The sequence below is a fragment of the Microcaecilia unicolor genome, chromosome 2 (assembly GCF_901765095.1).
Source record: "Microcaecilia unicolor chromosome 2, aMicUni1.1, whole genome shotgun sequence".
Lineage (NCBI taxonomy): Eukaryota > Metazoa > Chordata > Amphibia > Gymnophiona > Siphonopidae > Microcaecilia > Microcaecilia unicolor.
Window position 1 is genome coordinate 414,748,324 of NC_044032.1, and position 21,473 is coordinate 414,769,796.

The 21,473-nt window shown below is 41.7% G+C and overlaps 1 protein-coding gene across 6 annotated transcripts in view; it reads left to right on the forward strand.

The window, feature by feature from the left end:
• The window catches only part of PDLIM5 (PDZ and LIM domain 5), a 403,074-nt gene that overhangs the window by 186,064 nt on the left and 195,537 nt on the right, over positions 1-21,473 (forward strand). For 4 of the 6 annotated variants that reach the window (XM_030190704.1, XM_030190703.1, XM_030190705.1 and 1 more), the window contains exons 6-7: positions 16,176-16,348; positions 18,338-18,374. In XM_030190704.1, coding sequence (XP_030046564.1) covers positions 16,176-16,348; positions 18,338-18,374 — 210 coding nt within the window. Of the gene's footprint in view, positions 1-7,629; positions 7,650-11,162; positions 11,178-13,670; positions 13,689-16,175; positions 16,349-18,337; positions 18,375-21,473 lie in introns of all 6 variants that reach the window. The other 2 variants (XM_030190706.1, XM_030190707.1) reach the window with 2 other exon arrangements.

The following is a 21,473-nucleotide window of genomic DNA, read 5'->3' on the forward strand; positions in this document are numbered from 1 at the left end:
GTCCATGGGCGGGCTTAGCCTGTCTGATGACCACTGTGTATGTCATTCTTAGTGGTTCAGCCACAGGCATGTCATTGACGCTGTCTGCGAGGCGTCAGTTCTGGCTGCGGACGTGGGTGGTGGTTGCCACTTTCAAGCCTACATGGTCGGGTTACCCCTTTGAGGCACATTTCTCTTTGGAAATGGCCTCAGCAGTTTGGTTCAGGAGCTGGGTGAACGGGCCCCTGCATCTTCCAGAAGATGCTCCTTGTCTCTGCTCACCTTGCGGACTTGGCAGGTGCCCTGTTTCGTGACGGCTCCATGTGTAGGTCTGGCTGTCAGACCTTTGACCAGAGGGCTCAGTCTCGGGCCCGGCAATCTTTCGGCTGGGGGACGGAGAGTCGGCAGGACACTCAGAGTGCGTGGCTGCTGTCTCCCGGCAATCCCAATGTAGCCAGGCCGGCTGGTCCGTCTGGGCCTACAGGGGGCTGCTTCAGGCCTATCAGGACTTGTGGTGTACCTTTTCCACAGCTCTGGCGCTGGTTATTCTGGGTGATGGCTTCCAGTTGGAGTTCTCCCAGCCGGTAGCTCCTGTCTTCTTACAGTCTCCTTGTTGGGGGAGCCTCTGGCAGCTCAGGGTAGAAGTTCAGTTGAGGTGCTTTTGGCCCTTTGGGCCATTGTTCCCGTCCCTCCCGCCAAGTGCGGTCTGGTCGGTTCCCCTCCTCTTTTGGAGTTCCCAGGAAGACGGGAGCAGTGCAATCCAATCTGGATCTTAAGGGGTCCACCGGTGTCTGTTTTCGGATGGTGACCCTGAGGTCTGTGCTCTCGTCTGTTCGGAGCGAGCGTTCTCTCTGCTTTTGAGACCAGGGAGACGCAATTGCCTTCCCCTCTGCGGGCTGCTTCTGCAGTTCTTTTTCAGTTCCGGTCCCGGCCATTTGGCCTCCCCTCAGGCCCGGGGACCTTTTTCCTAGGTCATGCGCATAGCAGTCTTTCTGCGGAGATGGAGGTTTTGTTTCTTCTTGCACTTGGACAGCTGGCTAATCCGGGACTCCTCTTGTCAAGCCTGTGTGGAGGCCTCTTCAACAATAGCTTGCCTCCTGTTTTGTTTTCCGTTCTGGTTTAGGTGTTCTTTTGGTTTTCCTGTGAGCTCTCACAGAGGGTGGCACTTTAAGTTACCGCATTGGATTCTTTGCTCCTGCTTCATTCCCAGCTTCCAGCCTGGGATTTCGTGCAGGTCCTTGGTTCTGTGGTAGCGGCCCTGGAAGTGGTACCTTAGACTCTGATGCGGCCAATTCATAGGGCCCTATTCAGCCCTTCGAGTGCCTTTTCCGAATGGGATTTTATGCTGGTCCTTTGGGTGCTGTAGAACTCTCCGTTTGTGCCCCGTCGCTAGGTGTTCCTGACAGTTCTCACGTGGAACTCGTTGCTATTGGGGCGCTTGAGGCGTGGGTCTTGTTTCGGGCAGTTTTGTCCTTCTTGCCCGAGTGCTTGTTGGTTTTTATGTAGTCGGCTATATGCCTCTCACAGGGCTCTTGCGTTTTTTCGAGGTTCTCGATTTCTTCCACCTTTCGTATAGACCTTTTGGGCAGTTAGGTAAACAGCAGTTGGGTCTCTTGGCATCCAAGACTTCCTTTGCCCAGTGGATGAAGGTGGCTGTGGTCTCAGCCTGTATTCTGGGAGGCTGTTCTCCTTGGGTTGGAAGGCACACTGTCCTGGGCGTGTGTCTACATCTTGGGCAAAGGCTTCATTGTCTTCCCTGAAGGATTTTTGTAGGGCAGAGGCGTGGGCTTCTCTGCTTGTCTTCAGTAAGTATGATGGTATAGCGGGGGCCACGCAGGCAGCGGCTGCATTTGGGGTGTCGGTTCTGTGTGTGGCAGGTTTGGCTTCCCACCCTCATAGGGATAGCTTTTGGACATCCCACTCGTCCTGGAATAGTGGGAATGAACGTAATGGAAGGAGAAATTAGGACTTACCTGATCATTTTCTTTCCATTAGTTCTTCACACTATTCCAGCAGCCCTCCCGTGGTTCGATGCCCTCATTGGTGGCTCTATGCACTGTCTTGTATCCTGTCTTCCAGGGACCTTGTCTTCAAATGCTTCTTGGGGCTGGATGTGTTGGTAGCTGACCATGCTCCTGATTGGGTGTTCTTCTTCCTTCCTTGAGGACTGATACTGAGGAGCTGAGCTGCTAGCAGGGAGCTATGTAGTGGTGCTCAGTTCTGTATTTTCTATCTCCACCTGCTGGTCGATGGACATAACTGCCCACTCGTCCTGGAATAGTGTGAAGAACTAATGGAAAGAAAATTGTCAGGTAAGTCCTAATTTCTCTTTCCTTGAGGGATATCTCAGTGAAAAGTCTGAAGGTGGGCTGGAAGGGCTGTCATTGACACACACTAGTCAGCAGGGTCACAGCCACACATAGGGGGATATTTGGCAGCTCTCCTTCGGTGGCCCCAACTTAAAAATTAGAGAAGTTCATTGAACTAGCTTAAATTTTGAACACTGAAGTAAAACACACAAGCAAATTGTCCTAATGAACTTGTGGCACCTTTATAAAGACTCAGTGTTAGTGTCATTTTTAGATTTGTAAGGAGAAATTGAGCGTAGTGATTAAGGAGCTGGGTCAATGTATGTCGTGTGTTGAAATGGCCCTGATATTGGGGTGGGGGAGGGAACAGTCCATTAAAAACAACGCAAAATTCTAGCACAAATCCTTCTTTAGTTTTGAATTTTACTTGATTTCCAGTTTTGTATTGACACTAGCATACTCTGATGTACATTTTTAGGAATTAACTATCTGTGTTTGATGCACAACCTCCTGTTTCTTTACAGTATAGCCATTATACAAACTTAATTTTAGTAAAACTCAAATTAACTTAACTAATTCTAAAAATGCTTCCAAGCTGTTCTCCAATTGCACTTTTTATTTTACTTAATGAGCTAAAGAGAGAAAAATGATAGAGCAGTTACCCAGTTAAAGTTAAGCCTATTCTATGAGTTAATGCTGCCTATGTGATGTCTGGCTGTACAGAGACACATTGCTGCTGGGAATGTGGGAAGCATCTGCTGGGGCAGACAGAGCAAGCTCACTGGATTCCTTTTTAAGGCACATTTTTTTCTGTCTGTGGAAAATTGAATACAGGAAATGGCCAAAATTGCTCTTGACTGCCCAGCGGCCAAATCGAGCGTTTGGTTATGTTTCCAATTACAGACTTGGAGATGGGCTTCCGCTATCAAATTAAATGGGTTCAGTAAATGTAATAAATAGTGACAGGCAAAGAATTCTCTCTAGTAGCAGGAAACCTGCTTTCTTATACCTTGAGATTTCTTTCTTTGGAATCAAATTCTATGGCACAGGTGTAGCAAACCTGTGCACTCAGGATAGGCATCTATGGAGGCAGTGAGCAGAAGTATGAAAAGTGAGTAAACACAGTTCTGTTGATGGTTTAAGGCACTTCCTGCGCTTGCAGAATTAACCTAATTGAAGTAATTGCTTCTTGTGCAAACAACCACCCCCTTTGTCCTGCCTGTTCATGTAGCCCTTGGGTTTTTGACATCACTGTTGTCATGGGAAAGGTCTGTCTGAAACAAGAGAATTGTACAAGGCTAGGCCTGCATGCATGCCACACTGCACAAGATCACAAGAGTGTTTGGGGATTTAAGGCAGTGCCCTTTCCTAGCCTTTGAAGGCCTTTGCTAGCTTTCTAGATGCTGGTTTCACCTCGCCAGAAGCAAGTGGGATGACTGGGTACCAGTAGAATGAGAGGCCCGTTTTCTGCAGTTTCCCCATAGCAGAGTTACAGTCGGTTAAGGTTGCAAGAGCCTCCATATGTACACAGGTCCATGCAACTTGAAGATGCAGGAGGGACTTGAATGCCTTTTCAGGTAGTGGTTTCCTGTGTACCGTTCCTATGCAGAAAGAATTACAAAAATGAATTGTGAAATTCACTATAGTTTTGAGAGCTGGTAGGGTTAACCTCAAAATGCAGGTATATTAGGCCTTATTCTTTCAAAAGGGGTTTTCTCAAGTGTCTATCCTAAAGAAAAGCTGTTGGTAAATTTGACCCTTTCTTAGAAAGCCTGTGTGTGGTGAGGAACATTTTGAACAGTTCACATTCCTGGTACTTCCCATTCAGGCTGATTTGTGGAAATTTTACATAATTGTTTTTTTTCAGAGACACTTTTTACTATTGTCATTTTATGCATAGCCAGACCCTGATAAAATTCAGTCCTTAATATAGCAAGATATAGCCCATAGTTCTAAATATTTCAGCCTTATACAGTGCCAGACAGCATATGCCCATCAAACCCCCCTCTCTGAAGTCTTTTCCTCCGTAAAGAAGAAAAAAGAGAGAACTGATCTTGCTAGTAGTATATATTGAATTCATCTTCATTAGCAAGTACCATAGGAAGTATCAATTATTTTATACCTTTACAATTGGGGTAGTGAAGGGTTAGGTAGGTTCTTGCTGTTCTCGTCACGTTTCTTAATGGTAGATCGATAAGTTCCGTCATGTAATCTGGTGTGAGTCCGTAGATGATTCTGTGGACTATTGTGCATAATTTGAATGGTATGCGAGCGTTAATAGGAAGCCAATGTAAGCTTCTTAGGAGGGGTTTCGCGCTTTCAAATCGTGTTTTTCCGAAGATAAGTCTGGCAACCGTGTTTTGTGCTGTCTGTAGTTTTCTTATGATTTGATCTTTTTGGCCTACTTAAGATGAAAATACAAGGTTTGAATGTATGTTGATGATTATGGAGTGAATACATTCTGTATGGACGGTATATTGAGAAAAACAATAAAAATGATTTAACCATACTATTGCAGTAGTTTACATGGGTTAGCACCATGGTTTGCATCATGTTGTGGAATGAATCCCTGGGAAAGTAAGGTTTTATACGTTTGAGCTTCTACAAAGTGTGGAACATTTTCTTGGTCATGTTCTTATCTTGGCTTTCTAGTGTTAGGTTGCGGTCAATTGTTATGCCAAAGATTTTCAAGTGGTCTGAGATTGGGAGGGATGAACCCTGTGCGTTAATTGCCGAGGGGGGAACATTATTGTATTGGGTCGAGGGAATGAGACATTGGGTTTTATCTCTATTGAGTTTTAACTTGAATGCCGATGGTCATGCTATTTATTATTTCCTTGGTGATTTCTGTGGGGTTCTGTTTGAAGGGAATATAGATGTATACAGGGTGGGTTGTTTTCAGGCTATCCTCTGACACAAGCATAGGGCTTTTCAACCCCCCCCCCCCCCCCCCCCCCAATACACACCTGTACAAAATCTGGTTTCAGATACTGGCTACAGTGAAGTGAAGGTGTGCCCTTATTAATCGGTTTCATATTTCAGACACTAACAGGTTTTCTGAAATAATTTGCCTATGTTTTATCACAACCCCCTCAGATGTTCGATATTTTTGAATCTTAAGTTGTGAAGTACATAAGCTGCTTATCAAATAAGCTTCCTTATTTCATAAGTTACACTAGCTGGCAAGAACTGCAGATAAGGCTCATGTGACTTTCACCCTTCTAATATTTATCACAGGCCAGCACAGCAGATAACTCCATAGCAGATCTTCTGAAATCTGCCGATACTGGAGTCTTGAGAGCTGGAAATTCAGGTTAAAGAAAACAGAATAACTGAATGCAGGTGTTCACACAGTGTAACTCTTTAGTTTCCCTAGAAGACTTTCAGAAGTTGTATGTAAACTTGACACATCAGCTTCTTTTATATACCAGTTAATACAAATTGGTGGAGTTTATTTTATTTATTTATTGCATTTGTACCCCACATTTTCCCACCTATTTGCAGGCTCAATGTGGCTTACATAATACAGTCAAATGCGTTTGCCCAGTCGGTTGATAACAAATACAGGTTGTATAGAGATCGAATGAGGTATATGTGGAAGATTGGAAGGGATGAAGATTGCGTGATGTCCGGTATGATCATTAGTAACGTTATGTTCCTTGGTGAAGAGGTTTACGTGGGGTCATTGGGATAGGCCTTTTTGAAGAGGTTGGTTTTTAGTGATTTCCTGAAGTTCAGTTGGTCATGGATTGTTTTCACCGCTTTTGGGAGGCCGTTCCATAGTTGTGCGCTTATGTAGGAAAAGCTGGATGCGTGAGTTGTTTTGTATTTCAGTCCTTCGCAATTTGGGTAGTGTAGGTTTAGGTATGATCTTGACGATCCGGCTCTGTTTCTTATTGGTAGATCTATGAGGTCTATCATGTATCCTGGGACTACGCCATATATAATTTTATGGACGAAGGTGCAGATTTTGAAGATGAACTGTTCTTTGATTGGGAGCCAGTGCAGCTTTTCTCGAAGGGGTTTTGCACTTTCGAATCGTGTTTTGCTGAATATCAATCTGGCTGCTGTATTTTGGGGGTCTGGAGTTTATTTGTGAGTTGTTATTTGCATCCTGCGTAGATTCTGTTGCAATAGTCTGCATGACTTAGGACCATTGATTGTATTAGGTTTCGAAAGGTTTCTTTTGGGAAGAAAGGTTTTAGTTGTTTGAGCTTCCACATTGAATAGAACATTTTCTTTATTACAGAGTTTACCTGGCTCTCAAGAGTAAGGTTGCGGTCGAGTGAGACGCCGAGTATTTTCAAGCTGTCTGAGGTAGGGAGGGTGTAACCTGGGGTATTTATGGTTGTGGGTTTGTATTTGTTGTGTTGGGAGGATAGGATGAGGCAGTGTGTTTTTTCAGTGTTCAGTTTCAGTTGAAATGAGTTTGCCCGGGAATCCATGATGTTTTTTGCATGTGTGTCTTTTTAGATAGGGTTAAAGATGGGGTTTCTTCTCTATGTGAATAGCTATATCAATGTATGTATATACACATATACAAACTCGCATGCAGTCTCGATCTCTAGACCCAAACAAATTCTTTAGGGTTCTAAATTTCCCAAATTATTTGTCTGCTATCTTTTTCTTCTGCCATGTGCCTTATAACTCTTCATTTTGTCTGTAAATATTTCCTTAGCTGTCTTTTCTTTTTTCACTTTCCTAGTACATTACTTTCTTTTCAGCCCAGTGACTTACTTCTCCTCCCTCTTTCATTGTCGCTGGATCTCTCTCTGCATTGCAAAATTAGGATCTGTGCGTGGTGCCAGACATTTTGCTGAAGCCTGTTGTCACTTTCCTACCTGTACTACTATATCATGCTCACTTTTCATGGAAAAGAAGCAGAAAGTGCAATTATAGTGTCAACCAGTTTGTGCAGGGAATGTACCTCAGATGTGGATAAGGCAAGTAATAAATCCAAAGTCCAATAAAAGCCCCTTTTTTATGTTCAGAAAGCAGAAATAACCGACTATTTCCATTCCTTTGAAAAATTCCCTTGTAAGGAAATATTGTTCCTGTCTGCTCTGTGGATTCTTTGGCATTCGTTTCTGAAACAGTAATATAATGAATTCTTGTACCATGTTAGGGATTTGCACCCTTCTTCCTGGGTCTCTTTGCATGTAGGTGTGCCTGCTGCTTGTGGGGTGAAGGGGTATGGAAGCAGCTCTTTGCCTCTCACTGACTGTGGGTGGAGATTGCAGTGACTTGTCCCTTCTTCATGGCTTGGAGTGGAGGGCCCAGGGGATTGTAAAATAGTTTTCAGTGTATCTGCAAACAACAACATGCTCTCTTTTCTCTACAGGTCACAACGGTGGTAACAAAGTTAGTATCCGATTTGCTATCACAGGAGTTGGGTTTTTTTTTTGATGATGGAATGGTCTGCATGCTTGATGTTTGATAAATGATTTGTGTGCAACAAACTGTTTGGGGTGTTTCCTCCTTTTTGATTTTAACCCTTTTGCAGCACATTCAGAGGCTTTTTGCATTACATGTGCTGGGGTAATTTGCGCTGTAGTGTGTGAAACTGTTCCCTCTTTAGTTTTAATGTGTGGATTGCTGATGTGCAGTGACTTACAAATGCAGTTTGTCCTGCTTTTTAAATTTGGGATGGGCACTAGCAGATGTGTATCTTAAACGCTGTCACTGCAGCTCTACATCAGTCCTCCACCTTTTAATATAATTTACAGTAAATATTAGTTGCTGTTCATACCCCACCCTCTCATGTCACTTGAATTTTTATAAAGCTGAACTGACGTCAAATTCTGCCTTTCAAAACAAAATGTTTGTTGTTAAAACGTGTGTGCCAGACTTAAAAATGATTTTTAAGCCTTCAATAATATCCTGCAGCCTGACAGCTATTTAATTTGGAGGCACATGAAGCAAGTAGCTGACTTAGTAGGTGAAGTCCCAGGATACATGACAGACCTTATAGACCTACCAACCAGAAACAGAACCGGATCATCACGAACATACCTAAACCTCCATTATCCTAATTGCAAAGGTCTCAAATACAAAACACCTTATGCATCTAGCTTCTCCTATATAAGCACTCAATTATGGAATGCACTGCCAAAAGCTGTGAAAACAATCTCTGACCATTTAAACTTCAAGAAATCGCTAAAAACCAACCTGTTCAAAAAGGCTTACCCTACGGACCCAACTTAAATCCCTACACCCGGCAACACAGCTAAACCAATGATCGAACTGGACAATTTACAACTTCCCTCTTTTTGGCCCCCATTGTGTCTGAATCGCACCTACCTATTTGTCCTCAATATAACCTTGTATTTCTTTCTCTACCGGACTTGGCGAACACCCTTACAGTATTATGTAAGCCACATTGAGCCTGCAAATTGGTGGGGAAATGTGGGACATAAATGTAACAAATAAATAAACCTTGTGGCCGGGCACTGGATTTTGAGGTTTTGTGCATTACGTCTTACTCTGTCTTTTAACAAGTCCATTAATTTTGTGGTTAGGGGAACACTGAATCTGAAGTTGAAGTTGTCCGCTAAAAAAGGCAGATAACTTGTTTCTATGTTGTGTTTAGCATAACATTTTTGAGTCAAAAGATGTTTTAAATAGCTTATAATTCCTCCTTTGTCCCTATTGAGCTACAGATCTGCAAAAAAGTGATACCAACTTTTTAGCATTCTGTATGCCTAATGACACACAATTGTGATTCAGTTTAAAAATAATATTGGTAAAATATGGGAGTTTGCACTTTGATATGCGTTCTTTAATTAACCGGCCTATTGATATTCAGAAACAGAAAAAAATAGAGCAGCTTAATTAAAAACATTTTCTTTGAATTGCTATTGAGACAGCTGCTCTGGAAAGTTCCGGCAATCTGCCATTGCCAGGCATCATCCTGTGGAACTCACCTCATTTGGCAAGAGCTTTTTACCTTTTTAGTAGCTATGTACTGTTTCTAGTTGTCCATAACCAGGACATGTTTTTCATTGAAATTCATGATGACAGAATATCAGCAGAAGCCAGAGATAACAATTGAAAATATTTTAATATAATGTTTTCCTCTAACCATTCCTCCACATCATCTCCTCAAAATGATGGCTGTAACTAATGCAAGCCAGATCCGCTTTCTGGAAGAGTATTCGAAGGGAAATATTTTCCAAAGATTGGACTCTATCGCTGCTGTTGCACCACTAGCAGGGTTGTCCCTAAAGCAAGGTTGTTTTATTTTTCCGTGTCCTTTCATAATTTCTCACAGTCGGGGCACAAGCTCTGGGGCTAGACATTTATCACAACTTCATAGGAATAAGCATATCACAATGGCAGGGTATTGTGTTCCGAGATACCATCATATGTAACTGTCTATATGAGGTTGCCATGGTGACAAATCACCAAGTGCCCTGTTTATGATGCCAGTGTTCACTCATGAAGGAGTAGAACCTGCACTGGAGTAACAGGTACAACATTGGCTACCTTGTAGGGCAGACTGAATGGACCATACAGGTCTTTTTATCTGCCGTTATTTACTATGTAACAAACAAGGCACCTATTTTAAAAACAAAAGTCAAATTGCGTATTTTAGAAAGGCCAATCACACAGTTACACTGGCTATGCAGTCTATGCGGGTATATGCATATTTAAGAATGGAGGGTGGCGTACAGCTCTGCCCATCTTCACCCAGATAGTACCCTCCCTCTTCCCAGGAACACCTATGCATGGACTATGTAAAAACGTGCATGCTTTTGTTAGCACGTGTACACCTGTGAACACTTGTGCAATTTGATAGCCATTTTCTGCATGTGGAAAATGCTGCATAAAATTATCCTTGTATGTGGGTGCTGAAAAGGTGTTAGTGAGAAAGCTCCATCCACAGCCTGCCTGAATTTTTGGCTCCTTTCACTGCCTCTTTGGGTGAAGCAGCCATGCCAGCCTTCTTGGCCCTGCCTAGTTCCTGCAGGGTTCTCCTGTGCCCCCAAATTTCCATAATGTATTCCTGAGGGAAATTGAGCCACAAAGTGTCCCATCAACCTGTGACTGTAGTGCTTGAAATACTTCACAGTCTGGAGTATGAGTATACATTGAAAGAACTGATGTTTGCTTATTTGCTGTGCCATATTATTATACACGTTCATTTCTGTTATCAGAAATAAAAGCCAGAAGACTGCAGTAACTTAAAAGGTTACAGATGCTTCACATATTGTACTGTTACTGCTAAGAAATCAAGGTCCAGCAGTAGTGATTTGGATCAGCTTTTGAAGGAGGTGTTAGTTATTCCTTGTGTATCTGGCACCCTCTAGTGGCTAAGCTGAGGTAACATTTCCTGAAAAGTTTCTCGGAGAGAATAGGAGTGTAGTAGCCGTGTTAGTCCACTCTTAAGGTTATCAATAGAAATCAAACAAAATAAAACATGGAAAAGAAAATAAGATGATACCTTTTTTATTGGACATGTATTAAGTTATGTCCAATAAAAAAGGTATCATCTTATTTTCTTTTCCATGTTTTATTTTGTTTGATTTCTATTGATAACCTCGGAGAGAATAGAACTGCCAGTGTTGTGCATTATGAAAACAGCTAAATGAGGAAAACTCCAGATCCTGCAAGCTTGTGACTAACTCATTAAAGCAAATACATCTACTCATGGTACTTTTTATAAATTGCATTCTTTATGTTCTGGGGCATGGTGATGTGGATATATGCACGTTTTTGTGCATTGCATCATTTTGCATTTCTCATACATCTGTGCTCGTGTTGTAAACTTTTTATTTTACCCTGTTGCTTTTACCTTTCTTTTGCTATTTCTCACCGGTCTCCATCATCTTGGAATCTTCATTGTTTTGTCTTGTCTTGTCCCCTCTTTCACAGTGGCCCTGATGTAGTGTAAGTATTCTAATTCCAGTTGCGCCTTCCATTCTCTCTCACTAGGTTTTCAGATTTCTGATTTTCATTTCTGCTTGCACTCAATTCATTGTGCCAGATACTCCTTTCTGTGGAAGAAATGAGGCCATTAGAGCTCTGACAAATGAGTCATTCACAGGATTCTGTCTCATGTAAAAGCCGTTAAAGCTGCTCCACACCTAAATTGTAAGAGCCAAGTGTACACGTGGTGCAAAGTTCCTCATTAGCTGGATAAGTAGAGACAAGATGTGCTCACTGCTGCTGCTGTCGGGGCCTTCTCTGGTCCTTCCTATACTCTGCCCACTGTTTATCTTATCGTACAGCTTTGATGGAGTTCTTCCTCTCCCTGCCACTAGAGCTGCTAGTTGAGTGGATTACTGGAAGCAGTAGCATCTAGAGGAGCTGCAGCTTGGAGGCAAAGGGTATTGCTAATGCAGTCCTGGCAGCAGCAGGGAAAGAGGTTCTCTTAAGTACCAGGGATTCACATGTTGTGATGGAATGAATGAACAGGTTAGTAGGTTGATGTGCAAAATCAGATTTTCTAGCTGTACAACCAAGCAGCTCAACTTCTCAACTACCACTATCCCAGATCTTTCCCGGAAAAGACATGTAGAGTCACACTGTTTGTGCATCTTATAAAATCACTCCAAAATGCTTTATATAACATACAGAAACACTGATTCCTCATTTTTCTGTATTTTTCCAGAAGATACAGTTACACGAGTATTTTTATGCTTTTATGTGGCTTAGAAGTATACTGGCAAGAAATTTATTTTCAGAATGGGGTATAACAAAGATCAAATAGTGAAAGAAAAAAAAAGTTTCAAAATAAAATGCAAAGTACCATTTCAAAATAGTCTAGAAAATATTTTCTCTGACAGACCATCAGATGGTGTAGCTGTAGCCCATCAAAGCTTTCACTTTAAAGCCTTAGACCATTCTTTAAAATAAAAAATGAATGTGATGGTACAACAGAGAAAATATTTTCTACACTATTTTGGACCATCATAGATCTTCTTTTTTTTTATTTTAAGAACAGTCAGGCCTATGGTTTTAAAATGAAAGCTTTGGAGGAGTTACATGACTGTGATGGTCTGACATAAGAAAATATATTCTATACTATTTTGAAGTAGTAATTTCCATTTTATTTTGAATGTGGGTGTTTTTAACTTTTTGATTTATATGGATACAGCCATATGCCATAAAGGACATGATATCCTTGCCCCAAATTCAGTTGAAAAATTGTGTCCCTGATATTAAAATGCAAAAAAGTCTAAAACATCTCAAGCACATACAAGCTGTACAGGTTTCAGTATATTCAAGGACATTGTTGTGCTATGAACCTTTCTTTGATATTGAGAGAGCTTTTCAGAGATTTTCACATTTCGGAGCCATTCTCATACTCTATAGTGACTTTTTTTTGGGGGGGTGGGGGGTGGGCAGGACTACAAATCTGTGAAACTGAGCACTGGTAAGTGCTAATGTAAGTGACCACATTTATAAGGTACCAAGTGATAAAGGATTTTTATGTGAGCTATGTGGGGATTTTGTGTGCCCCCCCCCCCCCCCCCCACACACACACCCCTGTTTCCTACCTGCTATTCTGAGCTTCCTCATCAATTGGGCTTGCTTATGTTGGGCCACAAACCTTTATTCACAATTGCTTAAGGTGTTTTTCCCCTCCTAGTGCACCCACCATCACAATGAGTCCTCAGCCAGGTGCTCCAAATGGCAGCTTGCTTCAGTAGCAGCCTAATATGAGCCTAAGTCTGTTTGCCAAGTATAGCTGAGACCGCTTTCACATAGGGCTGAACACTGCCCACGCAGTATCACCAGTGACTCGGAGATCAGATGTCAATCCAGCCCATTATGATTTCTGGGCATGGGCCTGGCATTTCCACATGCACAAACTACCAACTTTTCAGGTATAGATCACCCCCATCCGTTATAGAGGAAAACAATTTTTATTAGCTATACAGAAGCAACTTAAGGAGAATTAGATGCTGAGCAGCCAGAGCACACTGACCCTTGGTGTGCTTTTTGAAAGGGGAGCAGCACCTCCTTGATTGTGCTAGTATGACAGTGGAGGAGTGGTCTAATGGTTAGTGCAGCGGGCTTTGATCTGGCAACCTAGGTTCAATTCCCATTGCAGCTCCTTGTGACCTTGGGCAAGTCACTTAACTCTCTATTGCCCCAGATACAATAAACTTAGATTATGATTCCTCTAGGGACAGAGAAAGTACTTGCATATAATGTGTACAGTGCTGTGTACGTCTAGTAATGCTATAGAAATGATTAGTAGTAGTTTTCCAGCTTATATACTATTTTATTTTCAAACTTTTCACTTTTGCTTGCGTCTTTTTTTTTTTCTTTGTCTTTTTCTGTATCTAATTTTTCTTTCCTTCTCTGCTCCTGTTCACCCTGGGAAACTCTCTTCTGCTGCTTTGACCTTCTGTGATTCATCTAAATGTAAAGGAAAATCCCACCAAAACGGTAATTCACACCTTTCTTTGCTTATGGTGCTGGGAAGATAGTTGTGGATGGAGCAGTGCCAGGGGTGAATTTAGGAGGACAACAGTTAGTATAGGTTGCTTTACATCTATCCAAAAAGACACTCCCTACACTTAGCCACCTCAGTACAGGGGAAGCTCTCCCCCCAGTGGTGTTCCTTGGTTGGCTGCCACTCAGGGTGAATCGCTGCTGCACACCCTCCTGGATGCAGTGTCCCCCCCCCCCCCCCTCCGAGTGCAGTGTCCACCGTCCACCCCTGGGTGCATTGCTCTTACCTCCTAGGCTGTTGGCTCCGCCAGTTCTCTGCTCCCTCTGCCCTGGAACATGAAGCAACATCAGAGGACGCAGGGAACCGGCGGAGCCGACAGCCGCAAGGCTGCTCCCTGCCCTCCCCCCCCTCAGTGTGCATCTGGGGTGGACCACCCTCCCCGCATTCAGTACTCCGCGGTCTCCTCCACAAGCAAACTAGAAGTAAATAGCCTCTACTGGCTTCTGTATGGGAATTTGTATGCACATTTACCTAAAGGGCACAAATTATCACTGGACACACTAGAAAAGCTATTTTATCTTTAGCAGCACAAATTTACTACATTACTGTGTTGAGAGATAAAAGCACTAAAGCATCCTTGCAACGAAATGTACACAGCAGTGGGAAGGGGAGTTGGGGGGGGGGGGCTGAGGTAGCAGAGTTGTTGTTTGGAGAGTCATGCGTGCAGATGCTCAGGCTCTTAAAGTCAGGACATGGAGGACACTGGCAGAAGTGACTCGGATGTGGTTGTAATCAGAGACAGGCTTACAATGTGACCACTGTAGGTGAAGGGGTAGTCTTAAACCAGTCCCCTAGATATAGCAGGTTAGTCTTGTTTTCAAGATACGTTCAGTGAATGTGTGAGAGATCTAGATGCAGTGCATGCAAGTTCGTCATGCATATTCATTGTGGGTATCCTGAAAACCTGATTTGCCGGGAGTACCCCTGCTCTAGGGTTCACACTTTGGAAGAGACTTGAGAGGGATGCAGTAGTAGCCACTAAAGTACAGGAAGAGCAGGGGAAAGCCTACACAGATTTCTGTGCACATTTAAGTAATAGACATACTCATGGAGGAAGAAAAGTGGATTCAGACATGAGACGTCATAAAGGTGGTGTGCAAAGGGAACATCCTGTCTTCATGTTTGCTTAGATGATAAAATATAATACATTTATTTAAAAAGTTTTTATTAGGTTAAAGTGAACAACCAATACAGCAGTACCAATCATGAAAAAAAACAAAACAAATGTTACATACTGTATGAAAATGAACAAAATCTAAACAGTCATTTTCCCTTTTTAACACCTTCCCCCTCCCAACTCCCTCTCTCCCTTCAAATAATATCCAAGTAAGCCAATATTCAAGGGCTAGCTGAGTGATGACTAAAATATTATATATTTAATGAGGGGGGGGAGGATTTATATAAGATGTGGGATAATGTTTTGAGGGTTTTTTTTATATTTGTCTATCATATGTATTATCCTTATTGTATACCACTTCAATGTCTTGATAATGAGCAGTAGATTAAATGCTATAAATAATTTGTTGATTGAAATTAATATAAAACATGTGGAAGGGGACAGACTTAAGTATTTGAATATTTACATTTGTATGATTAGCTACCCAGGCTGCTCTAGAACTACCCACAAAAGGGAACAGCATGGGTTTGAATAGAGTGGGATGTCTTGCAGGTGGTAGAGAAACTGCAGGGATGTGATCTTAACAGGGACAGTGTGGATGGGAACCACGGTGGAGAATGGGAGGAGGACAAATTGGTCGTTTATCTGCGGACATGTTCACCTAGACAAATGCCTAATGCGCCTGTTTTACGAAGGCAACATAGGCTGTTCTGTGCCTTTTGTAAAATAAGCTGTCAGAACTATCCCCAGTATGCACAAATAATTTCACACAGATTTTTACATGTACACATCTAATACAGTGCATGTGTACATCACAACTCCAACCAAACAATGCACCCCTGGAAATGCCTATGTACAACTAGCATAAAAGTAGTTGCTTATCCATTGGTGTGCCTTTACTCCAGGGGTCCTCAAATCCAGTCCTCGAGGTCTACAACCCAGCCTGGTTTTCAGGATTTCCTCAAAGAATATGTATGTGATCTATTTGCATTCACTGCTTCCATTGCATACATATTCATGCCTCAGGGAGATTTGCACATACTGGCTCGCCAATGTATGTGGCTAATCTGATGCATATTTATTACAAATATATCCTGAAAACTGAGCCAGTTAGCATTTCTCCAGGACAATGCTGGTAAGTGTAATTTGTATGGTGCCACTTATAGAGTGAGAGAAACCATCCTTATTTTGCCATTTCTTCACGACTTAAAACTCCTCATCAAATGTGCACTTAGCATTCTGTCTTTGCAGTTTTGAAACCAGTAGTTTGGAGATTTATTTGAGCATTTCTTTCTTCTGGTAGACCACCACGAAAACACATTGTGGACAGCTACACGGAGTTTTACCACACACCAACCTTCAGTGATGCCAGCAAGAAGCGGCTGATTGATAACACTGAAGATTGGCACCCCCGCACGGGGACCACCCAGTCTCGTTCTTTCCGCATCCTTGCCCAGATCACTGGCACTGAGCGTAGTAAGTATGCATTTATGCTGATGGGATAAATCACTTTAAACGGTCTAAACAATAAGTGTGAGGGGTAATCAGCACAACTCTATAAACCCAGCGCTAATAACTCATTAGTTTAAATACATGGTTTATTATTAATAAATCTCAGTGGCCTCATCGGTCACATCAATTTTTATTTTTTTTTAAATAGTTTCGTTAGTTTATACTATATATGAAACAAATATTTATTTTCTCTTAACACCAAACTTATCTCACAGAAACTTCATTCTTCTTAATAGAAAATGGCCATTTTCTATTAGGAAGAACGAAGTTTGCATGAGATTTTGAACCTCTGCCCTGATGAAGTTTCGAAATCTGGCCATGTTGGTTGAGGTTCTTGGTCTACATTAAACTGCTGCCAGCTAAGTGATTGAGCACTACTTCTAACTTAGAAAAAGGACACTAAAAAAAAATGCTATTTGAAAATGTTATTGCTCTGTGATTATGCCACTTTAAAAATTATACATTGGATCAGTGACGATTTGCACTCGGCTGCATGAAACTCATTTGTTGAGCAGCCCTGTTGCATCAATTCTGAAGATCCTTCATAAAACAAAAAAACCATACTAGATTTTTATAGAGTGAATGAGTTTGTGCTTGGGAAAGTTTGTGATTTGCTAATGTGGCTGTTTTGCCAGCATTCTTGCTTTTATTGAAGTTTGGTTTTGAATATCCTTTCTAGTTACTGCTCCTGAAACAGCCTTTCATTGGCAAAAACATGGCCACAATGGGCTAGTTTAAATTAACCTCCTGTGACCTACTTTCTTTTATAGCAATTAATCTGCTTGTGTCTGGTAGAATTCCCTATACCTTCAATACAGAATGGGAGCAGTTCTAGAACTGGGTTCCTCCATTTAGGACCCCCAAGGCTGCATGGTGAGAGCCTATTGTATAGCAGCTTCTGGGCTCCCAAGTTCCATGACAGAATACTGGGATAACCTGGCATTGATGTTCCTTACGTTAGGTCTGGCATAACTGCAGTTGCTTAAATGTGGCAGGAACATGTGCATCGTGCAGTGTTATTAGGTGCATAAGTGGCAGCCCCATCCATGCGTTCACTCCCTTGCATTTACATTTTATGTCATTTACCAGCACATGTACAGAATAGTGCTTACACACCCTGCTGACACTTTTGTAAGTGTACATTTAGGACTACATTCTGCATATCATACTTAAAAATTCAGCAATGAAATGGAATTTGCCTAAGCGCATTCTATAAAGTACGCCTTAATTTAGATGTACTTTATAAAATAAATCTAAATTTCCACAAGGTTTAAAAAATACACAGCACACCAGTCCGCACGACTAAATTTAGTCGCAGATAGTTACACCAAGTAAAACCTAGTCTAAATTCCAACGCCTAACTTAGGCATGGACCAGGTATATTGTATAACAACGTGCATAGATTTTACAAACTTCCATGACTCGCCCATTCCACGCCCATAGCCATGCCCCCTTTTCAACTATGCGACTTAGAATTTACACACAACACTTTACAGAATACACAGTGCATATTGCGTGAAAATCTAATTAATGCCAATTAGAGCTAATTACTTGTTAATAACCAATTAGCGCTGATTACCTTGTTAACCAGTTAGGTTATGCGCATTGTTATATAACATGCTTCGATTTCCACAGGAAAATGTCAGCGCAGTATATAGAATCCAGGGGTTAATGCGCTTTCTGTACATTAGTGTGTGAGAGGGGCACGTAAATGCATGCGCCTGGTTTGCTTGCCCTTCATATGTGCTACAGTGTATCTGGGGAGGTGGATCTACTTACTTGCAATTCACATTAGCATGTTTAATTACCAATAATGGGAGCCCTTAGTAAATTGCACATCTTGGTGATCCATTTCTGTGCATTATCACATTGCAGTGCAGCAGGAACAGTTCTCCAGTGTTTTTGGAGCACTTATTCTAAACCATTGTATCATTGTTACTATTATTGTTTCAGTGGCAGAACCTGAGCATGAAGAGCTGAAAAAGCCAAAGTAAGTTGATTTAATATTTTCTCCCATTTTTAACTTAGGAATTCATCTGCCGATATGTCTGCATGTTGCTTTTGACTGACTTGAATTGGTATATAAGTTTGGTGTATTCATTGTGTTTGTTTACAGTGTTATGTGGTCTTTATACTGCATTGGAATTGGTAGCTGTATTCATTAAACTTCAGCAGTGTGATTTGGCTGCAGATGGTTTTTTGTAACTGCTTACGCCTGGCCTAAAACGTTGCAGCGGTTTCATTTCTCCCTGAAGTGTTTGCATGTATAAATTCTGAGGTGTGTTCAGTCCTTAGTTGCATCCTATTATGATCCTGTACAGGATTTAGGGCCCCTTTTACAAAGCGGCAGCACCCATACCACTGCTTTGCCGCACATTATTTTGGTACTATTGCCGGAGCCAGGCGGTAGTGCCTTCCTCCAGCGCACGCCATTTCTGGTGCTTAAAAAATGTTTTTTATTTTTTAACACCGGGGGCTTACCTGGCAGTAATCGGGCAGCCCCGCACGCTGCCCAGTTACCGCCGGGTTAGCGCTGGAGCCCTTACCGCGCCTCCTAAGTAGGTGGTGGTAAGGGCTCCCCCAGAAAATGGCCACATGCAAGTGGTTCACTTACCACACAGCTATTTCCTTTTTTTTTTTAAACCTTTGACCCACTGCAGTAAAAGAGGGCCTTGAAGCATGAGAAATCCACATACCAATTCTACCGCAGGGCCTCTTTTACTGTAGCTTTGTAAAAGGGGGCCCTTAGTGTGGGATAGGGTGCCTGAGTTTGACCCAGAGTTAACAATGAAAATCTCTTCAGAGTTATTCCAGTTCTGGCATGCACTAATAGGTCAGATTTCTACTTTGTGTCCCTCAGCTGCCCTCCGAATTTACAAAATTGTAGCGGCTTTGTGTGCTTTGATGTTGTGGCAACGAGGGTAGATATGCAACAGTAGTGCCACTCCTTAGGGGAAAAATATATATTTATTTCAAGTAGCAAACCTAGGTGGGAGGAGGGTTGTGAGTGATAATAAAGTCAAACTTCCTCCAGTTTCCCCCTGCCTCCCTTCATTCCCATTCAGTCTATTTAAACCTAACCTCCAGTAAGTAAAATACTAGAAGATGAATTTTGAATCAAGCTCCAAAAGCGACAGTTCTACAGCCTGGAAATGTAATTCTTAGAAGCATTTGGCAACCAGCAAGCCTCTGTTTAGGTATGAGTCATATCTGCTTTGGTAAACTAGCGAGTAATGTGTAGTTGATGTTAGTTTGCTTACTGTGTGTGGAATTCTTGGTGTAGTATGCATGTGATGGTATGTTTTTGTTATGATTTGTCATTTCATCAGTATGAATGTACTGCCACGAGCTCTACAGATTGTGTGGGTTATAAATGTTTTAAATAAATAAATATCTCCATATAATTCTTACTTCAGTCTAAAACATTGGTTCTCAACCCAGTCCTTGAGACACACCCAGCCAGTCAGCTTTTCAGAAATAACTACCATAAATTTGCATGCACTACCTCCATTGTATGCAAAACTCGCTCATGCACTTTCATTGTGGACATCCTGAAATCCTGACTGGCTGAGTGTTTTCCAAGGACTGGGTTGAGAACCCCCCCCGTATTACACTAAAGTAAGAATTATTTGGAGATGTGTATGCAAGCTACTCCCACATGCACTTCCAGGCTGTAGCATCGTCGCTTTTCAAGAGGGCAGGTGCAAACGGTGCCATCTTCTATAGATATTTTACCCTCTGTTTAAACGTGGACATTGCAGTCCCTTTGATTTATTTTGAATAACAGCTACATCTTGAATAATAAAAGGATTTATTTCAAATAACAGCTCCATCTTTTTTCCCCCTTTTTCTAAAGACTGGGACCGATTACTGAAACAGTAAGCGCAGTACCCAGCTAAAAGTAATGCTGTTCACAGGCTCTAAGTTTGGATAGTCCCTCTCACTGTCTTAATATTGCGATTTTACGAGTTAGGAAAGGATTCAGGTATATCCGACTTTGGTTTATTTTTTAATTTCACGCTTATAAAATAGTCCAAAAAGGCATCTATTGTATTCCTTGTCACATAGGTGCCTTATAAGAAAGTATGGTACCATATAGGGCAGCTTACATAGCACAGCACAGTACAATACAAGTTCTTGCATAGCACCATTACTGAACAACTTGGTTCAATGCAGGGTACAAAGAAGAGGCTAGAACAATACTAGGGGCACTGTTTACTAAGCCGCACTGTAAACGCGCAAACGTTTTAGTGCGCGTTAATGCTAGAGACACTCAGAGAAATGTAATTTCTCTGCCATTAGCGCACACTAATTTTTAACACACACTAAAACGTTAGGGCTCCTACAGTGTGGCTTAGTAAACACGGCCCTAGGAATTAAAATAAAATTTCAGTATCCAACCTAAGAACAATCCTTTACTAATTTCTGAAATAGGTAAGGTCCCCTTCCCCCCCCCCCCCCCCCCCCCCCATTTTCTTCTATATTGAACATAACTGGTTTCCCTCCTAATTTCTGGTGAAAGTGAATTCCAATTACTTGTAGCAAAATAAAGAAGTTGTTGACCAAAACACTTTTTTTTTATCTTTAACCCCTTCACAGAGGAGAAATTAAGCGTCAAATACCTTTATTTATATAGGTGTTTATCTGGCGAAGCAAACTCCATCAAGTGTACCATGTACTATGGAGCTAAACCATGAATAATTCTAACAGCAAATATGTGTAATTTAAAAATGGATTGAGTTTCTGTAGGTAGCTAGTTTAATTTAATTAGAAGTGGAGATCATGTTTACTTCCTTTGTAAACAAACCCCGCAGCTATGTTCTGCAATGTTTGGAGTCTTTTATTTTTTTTTAGTCTGAGAAAAACCTGTTTATCAAATATTACAATAGTCCAATTGTGTTTTGATAGCCTGCACTATTAAACTGAATAAAAAAATATGAAGTATTCTTAAGATGTTTGTCCATATTAAAGAGCCTATTATAATAGGTAGGATTTTTAAAGAAGATTCTACCTTTACAATTCATGTCACCAATCTTTGTGTAACAGGTGGTGACGATCCTAACCTGACAAACGTTTGGTCCTTGTTTAA